General features: G+C 35.2%; 1 protein-coding gene across 3 annotated transcripts in view; it reads left to right on the top strand.

Annotated features, from left to right (window-relative positions):
• LOC107638347 (nudix hydrolase 3) overlaps positions 1 to 9,355 on the top strand; it is a 19,621-nt gene extending 10,266 nt beyond the window's left edge. Inside the window, exons 12-22 of one of the 3 annotated variants that reach the window (XM_016341580.2) lie at positions 692 to 757; positions 1,549 to 1,626; positions 1,723 to 1,818; positions 2,186 to 2,292; positions 2,410 to 2,578; positions 6,133 to 6,216; positions 7,293 to 7,387; positions 7,473 to 7,563; positions 7,639 to 7,785; positions 8,612 to 8,667; positions 8,875 to 9,355. In XM_016341580.2, coding sequence (XP_016197066.1) covers positions 692 to 757; positions 1,549 to 1,626; positions 1,723 to 1,818; positions 2,186 to 2,292; positions 2,410 to 2,578; positions 6,133 to 6,216; positions 7,293 to 7,387; positions 7,473 to 7,563; positions 7,639 to 7,785; positions 8,612 to 8,665 — 987 coding nt within the window. In that variant the 3' untranslated portion in view covers positions 8,666 to 8,667; positions 8,875 to 9,355. Of the gene's footprint in view, positions 1 to 691; positions 758 to 1,548; positions 1,627 to 1,722; positions 1,819 to 2,185; positions 2,293 to 2,409; positions 2,579 to 6,132; positions 6,217 to 7,292; positions 7,388 to 7,472; positions 7,564 to 7,638; positions 7,786 to 7,844; positions 8,049 to 8,611; positions 8,668 to 8,764 lie in introns of those variants that run through there. The other 2 variants (XM_021120329.1, XM_021120328.1) reach the window with 2 other exon arrangements.

Below are 12,393 nucleotides of genomic sequence, written 5' to 3'. Positions count from 1 at the left end.
AACTAAAATTGTTAGTGTTGTGAGAAAGGAGAGCGGAAGTATCTTCCATGTTTCTCAACTACATGGCAGAGGTTATAGATATAGATATTGTGCAATATATACAAGATATGGAGGATAACTTATTCATGTTCAAAGTCTTGGTAAAGATACATGCTAATTGATCATTTGAGTTAGCAAATATTATGCTCCTTTTGGCATGCCAAATAGTATTAACTCCAGCTTAAATACTTTGGAGTATCAGGTATGCATTGAATGAAATGTTTTTTTATATTAAAGAATACATTTTTTTAATCATGAGATTCCAATAAAAAGAAAAAGTTAAAATAAAAATATATTTTTTTTTGTTATGCATAAAATATCTATTAACAAATACAAAGGAAAGGCTATTTACCTGTAAATAATTTTTATTATTTATTTATACGATGTTTTAAAAAATTAGCGTTTTAAAAATGACAAAAACTTTTAGCATTTTAGACGGTAAAATATAAAAAGAAAAACCAAATTGTTAAGAAATATTCTTTTATCAATCATTTGATTACGGAATTTAAAACATACCTAATTTAAATATTCATTATTTCAACTTCCTGCAAACACATTCTTACTATAACATGTTTTCTGAGAAATTTCTGATCATGTAGTTTTTACTTACTTTAATTTTTCTTTTGTTTATTTATTTTCTTTTTGGGTGCAGGACTCTAAGTTAGATGTTACAATTGGGCCATATGAAACTTATGAGGACAAGCTTTTTGGATATAAGGTGATTTTCAACAATTTTGCTTTTGCAAGGTTCCAGGAGGGTGTTTGGAGTCCCTCCGCTTCTCCACCTATTGTTCCCTGCCATCCTCCTCCCTAAAATGTGGACAGTCATGTTCTATTGCACACACATGGCACCAGATGCTGCAATCCATGCACACCCACTTTCCAACATTAGCAATAAAAGTCTCCAAACCAAAGTCATTTTAAATTATTATCTTCTCAATTAGAAAATATTTACATTTAACAAAATTGTGGCATCAGTTTCAGCCATTTGCCAGCTAATCTACAAAAATATTGGCAATAGATGAATGAGAAAACCAAGTTTCTTTAATATAATATCGTAAATCTTGGATCTGGAAATAATGTTATTGGCCTATTGTCAACAATTGTCCATGCAGTGCCGAGAATGTTAGTATTTATTGTCGACAATTGCCCTGTTTTTGTATTCGCATGTGCTCCTTGGTAGTCCAAGATACCTACCCCACAATGTGTTTTTTGGACTTCTCAGTTTCATATTTCTTTCACTTGTATATTTGACAAAGTGTCATTTGCAAAGATTGTGTAGCCGTTCTTGAGAATAGGTGTGTAGAGTCTCTTAGCAATGTACTAATATCTGTTGCATCATCCATTGTGTATGAGTGCCATGTTGTCAAGCTAATTGCTATAAGTCTTTAGTCTTTGTGATATCATGATTAAATAAATATAAATTCATTGAAAACTTGTCAATATGCACTCGCTTGAAAAAGAATCATCATTATCTTTGAACTTAGTGTTGCATTGCTATTCCCTCAGGCTACCTTTGAAGCGTATATTGGAATCAGGGACGATGAAGCAACAGCTCAATTGAAACTCTTTGGTGATAATCTGAAGGTTCAATACCTGGAGCATTTCATTGTGAATAACTGTATTTATTTCTTTTATCTCCTACATATTGTCACTGATTTGCGAAATAATTTTCTACTGAAGCTTCTGGAAGAAAATCTCCCAATGGATAGTGCATACAAATCAAAAGATGTGAATGCAGCTCCTATACGAGTTATACAACTTATCTATAATGCTGGGGTGAGTGTTCAGACCTTTTGAAATTTGGGTGTATATATAATATTATGATGACAATGTTTCCTCTGCTGTTCATTTGCCAACTAATCTTCTATTCAAAATCTGGTATAAAACATGTTATAAATGGGTTGGACTCTTAGCTGCACAGGAAAACATATTAGATAGGGAAGAAAAGAAAAGTTTTATGACTAAAGAATGGTATTGTTACTGTGATAAAAGAGCTAAGGCTTTCTAATAAAGAAAAAGCTGTTATGTGCAATCACTAAATTCCATGCGTCCTTACAAACTTCAAAAGGAGTCGTGTATGTAATACAGTATCTTGTGCTTAAAACTATTTAACTGGAAATTTTGCGATAATAAATTATTTCAGGATGTCAAGGGGCCGCAGACTCTTGCTTTCAATCTACCCAATGATGAACGTATTGTAAATGACAGGGGAACATCAATGGTCATGCTTAAGAATGTTTCAGAGGCTAAGTAAAATTCAAACCCTGAAAAGTCTAGCTTGCTCAAGTTGCATCTTGTTAGTGATCCTCCTCTGTTATTTTTCTGAATGGATAGTTAATATCAGGGAAACCTGCCAATTCTTAACAGGTTCAAGCATATTCTTCTTCCTATAGCTGCTGCCTGTGTTGCTGTGGAACAACAAGAATTTGTAGATTTTGAATCATTTTTTACTCATACAATTTGCCACGAATGCTGCCATGGAATTGGACCTCATACCATAACTCTTCCAGATGGTCAGAAGTCTACTGTGAGATTGGTCAGTTGCATAATATGTATCATTGAGACTTTATTTTATTTTAAAAATTTTGCATTAATGGGATTTTATGGTTTTAGGTTGAGGAGTAAGAAAAGACATAATAAAGAGTGAATGAATAATATTGTCAAATAATTATATTATGATGTGATACAAATTTTTCCAGTTTAAAGCTATGACGCTAAGTCACAACTTATGATACATGATTTTTTCAACTTCTGTCTGATTACGCCACAACATCCCTCCTCTATCCACCTCACCTCCTCTCTTCCGCCTCTTCTTCTCTCTGTTCCTTCATCCCTCCCTCCTTCCCTCCCTATCTTTGTCATGCCTCTCTTCCTCCTTTTCATTGTGCCTCCCTCTCAATATTGTTATCATCGTTGTATGCCTCACCTCCACCTGTGTCTTCGCCTACCTCTCTTCCTCTTAGTGTTGCCCTCCTACTTCGTAGTCAGTGTCTTTGTTCAGTTCTGTGTCGCCTCCACATTGACTCCACCATAACCTGTTAAGTCCATCTAGATACTAAAAAAAGAGGTGCCTCATCCTATCGTCATCATAGAGCAGGATTACTTCGTGCATTTACGAATTTTATTAATAGCTTTAGCCTAAACCGACCTCTCTCCAAAAGAATTGTGTACTCCGTGACTGATCTGGGGTCCCCCTCTCTTAAAAGCACTCTCGAGTGAATTCTTTGGATGTGACTGGCCGGGGATAGGAACTATGACTGCCATCACGCTTCCATATCTGTGCTGCCTCCACTTCGCCGCATCAACCTCTCTGATTGCTTAGTCCTCACGTCCTTCCTTTCACCTTCATTTCTTTTTTTTTTTTAAAGTAATTGTTGCATTGATCATTGAATTAGAGTTGCTGATGGTAGTAATTTGGGTTGAGGTTGAAAAATCTATGGTGGAAAGCAATGGTGGTGGTGTGGTACTGTGGTGTAGTGGTTATAGTGTGGAGGGTAAAACTAACATTTGGTATAGACTATTGCATCTTGTGCATGATAACAAAACATAATAAAAGATTTGTGTATCTTTGTGTCGTGTCTTTTATGTATTTGTATTTATGTCTGAAAGTTACTAAGCAAACACTGCCGAACTTCATGGTGTGTTACTTGAGCTTGATTTTTCAGTAGTTTCCACAATTTTGTATATTTGTTTTTTCTAAATAGGGACCGAAATGCTCTTACTTTTCTTGTGTTGCATCTTAAATACTATAAAATCTCATTGAACAGTTTGGTTAACCAACCGATTCGTTCCCTCCTAAACCTTAATGGGAAGACTGTATGGGCCTACTTCCCTGCCATTCTTCATCCGCTTTAGGGTCTCCTTTACTTCAAAATCTTACATTTCTTCAAGAATTTAAATTTTGGTCTCTTTAATACTCTCATCTATGACCAAAATCCCATCACTTTTGTTCTTAATGCACTTAACTTGGTCCAAAACATCAACAATGTTAATGTTAGGTTGTTGGTTATTGTTTTGTTTCCACTTTTATCCTTTCTTGCATAAGTGCTGCCAAGCTTCACCAGTTTATCTTAGTGACATTACGTGGAAGTTCCCTATTGTCATTTAATGAACTAGCATTAGGGTTTGAAGGAATGAAATGTAGAGGGTATTGTTTTGGATTTATATTCCCTTTGATCTGTTTCCAATGTTATTGTAATGGTAGTTTTAGGAAGCAGGAAGACCATTGATCCTCTCTCTCTCTCTCTCTCTCTCTCTCTCTCTCTCTCTCTCTCTCTCTCTCATGGAAATCAAATAGTACTATGCAAAGTAACATCTGGAGAGAGCTTGATAATTAGCACTGGCTTTTGGTTAGGGATAAATCTGTTGAAGTGAAGGTGACCATGATTGGGTGGTTACAAGGAAAGGGTGAAATATGAATGAGCTTTTAGAAGAGGATTTTGAATGAAGTTAGTAGGGACACAAGGAAAGTTCTAGTGGTATGTGCAACAAGATAATTAAGTAGATTAGGAATCAACTATAGAACTATTCGATGAAGAATGAGGTTCTGGACTTAGATTGTAAAGAATCTTAGTGGCGGGCGATTAAGCGTGCAAAATATGGCCAAGATTAATAGGGTGTTACAAAGTTTGGTACTTGATTGGGGGGAGATTAAGTGTACAAAAGAATAATACTAAGAGTGCAATGATAGAGCAAGTATCAAAGTATTTGATAACTGAGGTATGAAAATCGGGGAAGAAGTATTTATATGCTTGCTAAATGCTATAAGTAGGGCCAAAAACAAGGACTTCGACAAAGCAATCTATGTTAAGAATTTTTTCTTTTTTCAAAACACAAAACAAAATAGAATATCCTTAAGATTAGGAGAAGGATAATAGAAAACAGGGATAAGGGATCCCCTAAACAAAACAAAAGATTTATCTATAAAGCATAGATTTCCCATCTCTCAACATGTCCAATAGGGAAATTCCCCTATAAATATCATGAGCTTTACACCAAATAGATGTTAGGCGTCTAATCCTATCCATAAAATTTGCTTGTCAGAAAAATCTGTCATTGAAGGTGTGTATTGCACTTTAACCAAGTAGTCCAGGTAGTGGTTATAGCTGCAGAGTCACACAACTTTTGCCTCTTCTCCAGTACCAAACCAAGTAAACCCCATCAATAGAAATTGGGCTAGGGTTGCAGGGCACACTCAACATACATCCAAGATGCAAACAAATTGTTTTATTAAAAAAAAGCCATCAGACAATGCAAAAACGAGTGAGTTTGACTCTGAATTTGCCCAGACATCACACACACATCAGGGGAGATAGCCTTATGAGGCCTTTGAACCTGCAAGTCATTGGTATAAATTCTGTTAAGGATAACTGTTCATATAAGAGATTTGACTCTAAAAGTAAATTTGGACTTCCAAATTGGTTTGTCTAAATCGAAAGTTGTGTTGGAAGAATGAATAAGAAATTGGAAGAAGGATTTACAACTAAAATTATGGAGGAGTCAAGGTACCATATCCTTTTGTCAGAAAAGCCATCAAGGAGACCTAAGAGGACCAAAAGTTCAAAGGATTCTCTATCACTAAGGTTATGAAAGAAATGGAAGTCCCAATAGAAGGAGGAACCTTGTGTAATCTAAAAGGACCTAATAGGAGAATTATGCAAGGAATATAAATGGTAGTGATGAGGAAAGGATAGGTTTAAAACGGTATCGTCTATCCAATGGTTTTTTCAAAAGTTGAAATGAGACCCATCACCTACTAAAAAGGAGAGCAAGCGTTTGAAAGTAGTGTAGCCTTGAGAAATCTGTTAAGTATGATTGAGGACATAGATGAGGAATGCAATTAACTTTTCAATTTAGCTTTGCTACTTTATCAGTAACATACTTCCGAACTGTCTAGCATACAGCAATTACGTTCTCAATTGGCACGACTGTACTAGTATTTGATGTCAAATCTTGCATTTTATAATACCTTTGGATGCTATTAATCATGATACAAGAGCAACTTGAAATTAAAGGAAAAAAAAATTATATAGATTTTTTTGTCATTTTATTTTGTATTTAACATTAATAGCAGCTTACTCTTTGATACAGGAATTGAAAGAGTTTCACTCAGCTCTGGAAGAAGCAAAAGCTGATATAGTTGGTCTCTGGGCATTGAGGTTCTTAATCTCCCAGGTTAGTCATTGTACTTATTTATGTATCTTATTTGCATACTAACTAATAAGATTTAAATCCTTTTTAATTGTTTCATCTGTAGATTTTCTAGGTCTCCCTCTACCTATGTATTAGACTTTTCTTCTAATATCCTTTTCTTATTGGAGTCTCTTCATTATATATCATATACATGAACCCACCTAAGGCTAGATTCTTACATCATTTTCACAATAGGTGTTATCCCAACTTTCTTATAACATATTCATTCATTCCTAATCCAGTCTTGGTTAGTTGACCCCTCATCCAATGCAACATCCTCATCTTTGTAACATTAAGATTATTTTCTGTCCCTTTAAGCTAGTTTAGAAGGTTTAGGAGCAATAGTGCTAAGCCTAGCTATAAATACTAGGGGTTAATTAGTTTAGTTTGTTAGAAAAATTCTGTTCAGTTTGTTAGTTCAGGAGAGGGAAATTCTCTGGAGTTGTTTAGATTCAATAGTGTACTCTAATAAGGGATTGTGATTTACAATCCCTAGTTCATCAATAAAATCCCCTAATTTTGCTAGTTCCTTGATCCTATCAACACATAAAAATATGAAACACTGCCTTTTTGTGTAAAATGAACTGAGAGAAACCCCAGTCCATGAATATATGACCTGGTTCATAATTACCTAACAAATCCCCTTAGGCTGTCGATGATTGCATAAAACAGCATCAAGAACACAAGCGCATAACAGTTCATAGTATACCCTATCCTTTCCCTAAAGCATTCATAACCAGTAGAATTGAAGCAGTGAGAACAAGAAAACTTCCACGCTGGAACTTCAGAGGACAAACTGTTAGAATTGGTATCAACAAGGAATGAATTGAAGAGACTTGTTATTGAATTGTGATTTCTTGAATGTCACAACAACTGTAATTGGATTCAAGAGTGTTCTCTTTAACTGAGGAAATCAGAGTCCTTAGTCACACTTAAAAGACACTAAAATGACAAAAGTCCTCTCAGTCCCTCTATCTTATTCCATATATTATACTAATCCCTAACATGCTAAGTATCACCAACTGCTACTAATGGTACCCTAACACTAATTTTACCAGGATTTGCTTTCTGAAAGTTTATTGAAGTCCATGTATGTTTCTTTTCTTGCTGGATGCTTCCGCTCAGTACGTTTTGGTTTAGAGGAAGCTCATGGGTATGCTGCTAGCTATTCAGTTTTTCTTTTGTCTGGTATTTTATTGTGGTTATATATAGCTACTGATGCTACTTAATACTGTTAGAAAAGGGCAAGCATTGCAGTTCAACTGGTTATATGAGAAAGGAGCATTTATCTTGCATTCAGACAACAAAGTGTCTGTTGATTTTTCCAAGGTATTGCTTCAAAATCTCTCCATCTATCCATCTTGATTATGATGAATGATGTTGATCACAATTTTCGTTGTGAAGATTGAAGGTGCGGTTGAAAGCCTAAGCAGAGAGATACTCACCATACAAGCCAAAGGTGATAAAGAGGCTGCTGGTTTACTTCTCCAGAAATACAGTGTGATGACAGAACCACTAAAAATTGCGCTGAAAACGTTGGAAAATGTTCAGGTATACTCTAAGCATAATATCCTGCGAATTTTGTTTGTGGGAACCAGTAAGATGATGAGCTACCTGTTGAGCATAGGTTTATTATTATTATTATTATTCACCTTGAAACTCTGAAAAGTATTTTGGCATCAAGCATTGCTTATGCTACCAAAAGTCATAAAGTATGTACCTTGTACATTTTGGTATTTCAGTTGAACATCATTTTGAATTGTAGGACACCAAATGTTGAATTTGTCAATATGATATAATCTCAACAAAGATACTAAACCCAAACTTTAGGGTTTAAGATATAGATACCACAATCTTAGCCATTGATCTTGCATTGTAAGGCCCATACTTTCAATCCCTATACAAAATCAGTGGTTAAGATTATGGCGTCTATACGTTGAATCCAAAATTTTGATTCAAGTATTGTTGATACACTGGCACACTGCGCTTCTGATGATGACTTCTTTATGTGGCACATTTCTAAGTAGAAGATGCTAAAGGCACAGATCACAGTTTTCTTACTGTGTTATAGCAACTTTTTCTATTCCAACGCTGTCATTACAAATTAAGTCGCTGTCATTCTTGTAACACCAAAGAAAACGGAAATCACTGTATTCCATGCATGCTACAGGTGTCTCTCTAAGAACATAAATGTTTGTGATTTCTATGGCAAATGACTTTTCTGATAATACTTATTGTAGACACATGCTTACATACTCATTCTTCGCATGCTATTTTGCCTCACATGTGCACAACTCATATCCATGAGGATAGATGTCATCCCCAAAGGAAATGTTTTCGCATACGACTAACAGGTTTATTCTGCTTTGTAACCCAGGTACCTGTTGACGTAGCTCCAACCTTTCCCATTGCCAATGAAATATTGCACTGAAGGTAACAGAACCAAGGCACGACGACTTCCTTGCTTGCGTCATCTTTGAATCCTCCCGTGAAAAGTTGTTAAATTAACCTACGAACTTCTGTTTTAAAGTTACGGAATGCTGCTGTCTCCCCTCTTATTCTGTACTCGATGAGATGCAGTGACCAATTTGGCTTAGTGTGTTTGTGCGGAAATTGAAGTGAAAATGTTCACGTGTTCAGATTTGAGAACAAAAGGGAGAATTGTCATTCACGAGCTGAGGTGAACTCATCGTCAGAAGAGCATAAGCAAAGGTTGGAGCCCCGGTCGTGAATAAATGTATTGAATAATTAGCCGAATAAGCACCCATGCCCTGTATAATCTGATGGTTAATTACATGATAACCGAAAAAGGAAAACTGAGGTCAGCTATTATACTGTGCATACCAGAAATTGTTCTGTAGCCCAGTCAGGCTAAGGCGCTCACTAAAATAGATCTCTACTAAGAAGACGAGTAGCTAATAAAGTTAGTGAGTATGTAAATATGGAAACATTTCAAGTGCACCAGGGAGTACCGGTGTACCAGTTGTTTTAACCATCAATTAATATATATTATATATATTTTTTATAACTCAGATCAACGGTTAAAACAAGTGGTGCACCGGTACTCCCGGTGTACTTGAAATGTTTTCTATAAATATAAGGGTAAAGTACTAAATTGATCTCCTACGTTTGGGTGTAATTATGTTTTGATCTTTAAGGTTTAAAGTGTGCTATTTGAATTCAAAACAGTTTCATTTAGCTTTAATGTAGTTTCACTATGAGGTCAAAGTTAAGTAATTAACGAAATGTCTTACGTGACAGCAATGCAAGAATAAGGTTGATAATCTAAAGATTAAGTACAAGTTTCAGAGGTACAAAATCAACAATAGATGTATCAATACATTTATTTATCATTCTTCTCAGTTCTGTAGAAAATATTTCATTTAAATTGTAAAGAGACTGATAAATAAATATATTGATACATACACGGTTGATTTTGTGCCTTTAGAGCTTGTACTTGTTATTCAAATTATCGACTTTGTTTTTGTACTGCTGTCATGTAGGACATTTCGTTAATTATTTAACTTTGATCTCATGATAGAACTACATTGAAGGTAAATGAAACTTTTTTGGATTCAAATAAGACACTTTAAATCTTAAGGATCAAAATAGGATTATGTCTAAACGTAAGGAATTAATTTATTACTTTACTCTTAAATATAATTAGTACAAAGATGGTGTTGGTTTGAGATTAAAACATGGGGTGCATTTTTCACTTAATTTGTTATGGTTAAACAGCATGCAACAAAGATAGTAAAGCTTGAAAATGTTTAAAGATTATGAGACACAAGAATGATGTCAGAATAATTTAAAATTAAAAAATGGTGGTTCATTATCCAGTTAGACTATCGCTGACCATCGTGTACGTGTGAACTATAACTTGAGCAGTGCTCTGATAAGGCACATCGGGCATGTATCCCCGTTGGGGGCCCAAATTCCGCTCGTTTGTCCATATAGGGGCCCATGGGGCACACCTATTGGCGAGCCAACTCAAAGATCACAAGCACATTCTGGTCGAGATAGGCAAATACAAAGTTCCACCACTTTATTGCTCCCACTTGGGTTACAAGCCAGCGTCACCAAAGCTCAGCAATTTAAGTTAAGATCTCTATAATATATAAACATCGATGATATCCTTGACAGATACGATGTGGGACCTTGCCATAACAGATATAGGATCTATATATTTATATCTATACTAATATTATACAATCTGGTTATGAGAATTTTAAGTGTTAGCCTCATTTTTTCGTCTATTTTTTATTGGTGTATTTCGTGTTATTTTAAAAATGGGCTTTTAACTAGCTTTTAATGTAACATGTATTATCCTCCACCATTTATGTCCTTTGGTGCTCAACCATATTAATGTGCCAGAATATTAACTGCATCTCTGTATAGTATGTAATCGGTTTTTCCACAGCCATTTAACAATATTAAATTCACTGGTTTGTCTTTGCCAGGTATGATTGCTCCTGTGTACATTTTCTGAAGCATATGTTTTAATTGCCTCTCTCCCTCAATCTCTCTTTTTCTCAACCTCTGTAGTCCTCCTCTGTTGTTGGTGGTAGCTGGTAATGGTTGGGGTTGGCTGGTTGGTGATTCTCATTCTCTGTCTCTAAAAGCAAATTTAATTATAATAATTCGACTATTTACTTGTAGACATCGGCTCGAGCGTGCAACAACTCATTTTGTTTATAACAACTCCATTATCACCGATAATCATGCATTTATACATCCTTAAAGAATCATAACATGATGATTGATAGAGCCCGCTATTAACCAAAATAATGGTCATTATATAATTCAGCTCGAAGACTAATAGGTATATTTCATATGTATGCCATTGCATCGGCCATTGCGATATAATGGACTATAGTGATTTCATGCTCAGCCCAAAAATAGCTAGGTTGCANACACGGTGAGTTTCTTTAACTCATCGTATTAACATGCATATTTGTTTGGTTAAGTCCAGAAGTTGTGTGTATATCATATACTCATTGTAGTCAATGCAAAACATTAATTAGGTCCAAACTTGATACCACTACTCCCTCTTAAGAGTAGTTCTAGCACAGTCGAACAATTGCCATCATCATCCTAGGCTATGGATAGACCCACCAACTCAGACGTCACCAAACACTTTGCTCGTGTCAAAACTATCAATTGGTGGCTCGAAAAAGACCTGCAAGCATAGCTTATTCACAAATCACAAAAGAGCCAACTCTCAAACATAACCAATGGTAACATTCTCTTCTTATTACAAGTATATAAAAGTACAGTATACCACTGCATTGTTTAGCTTGACTTGCTATATTTTTCATATGTATTTTATCCTATTTAGTCTACCATAATGGACAAGGTTGGCCTCAATCGTACTGTGCTAACCATGGACAACAGTAATTCAAAAAATACGAGTAATTACATGAAGGAAAAAGTCTTATCAGGTCAATACATTAACAACCTTTCAGGAAATAATGGTAGGCAATTACCCACTCCAGCCAGGGGACGACGTGGGTAAGTCTTGATGATAAATCAAAACTTTATATTAACATACAATCATGAAATATTCAAAGATACCTCGCATATAGCTAATTCGGGACTCCCATGTCATCCAAATTTAATCACATAGGCCTAAAAGCTCAATTAACAATACAATCTATTACAAAGAAAGCCATCGACACAATAAAACAAACCTAAACTATGCAACTGGCATGGTGAGGAATCAGAACTCAGAACTTTCCTTTGGAGAACCATCGTCATTGGACATAGCTCATTTTAATCGAATAAATCACGATCTCTGAAAGGTTTTGAAGGTTTGCTCCTAAACCCAACTATTAACTAACGATGCTTAGTGAACTTAACAACCATTTATTTGGAACCATGGATTATGTATTATGTCTATTCCTAATCGATTCAAAATACCTACCCCAGTTATTGTTTTAGATATTGTCCATGTCAAAACATGCACTTTATTAGTAAACTAATGGTAACTTCAAATTAATGTAGTCATACATGCATTTAATGATATTGAAATAGACTCTGACTACGTAGATAACTCCAACACAGATGACCACCAAGGTAGTATTTTGGAATTCATGAATTACTTAATCTGATCCTAACAACAAACAACTTCATTTGTTGATATAAACTTTGGTGGGCCTT

The sequence above is a fragment of the Arachis ipaensis genome, chromosome B04 (genome assembly GCF_000816755.2).
Source record: "Arachis ipaensis cultivar K30076 chromosome B04, Araip1.1, whole genome shotgun sequence".
Taxonomy (NCBI): Eukaryota; Viridiplantae; Streptophyta; class Magnoliopsida; order Fabales; family Fabaceae; genus Arachis; species Arachis ipaensis.
Note: the sequence above shows the minus strand (reverse complement) of the source record. Positions and strands in the feature narration are given on the sequence as shown.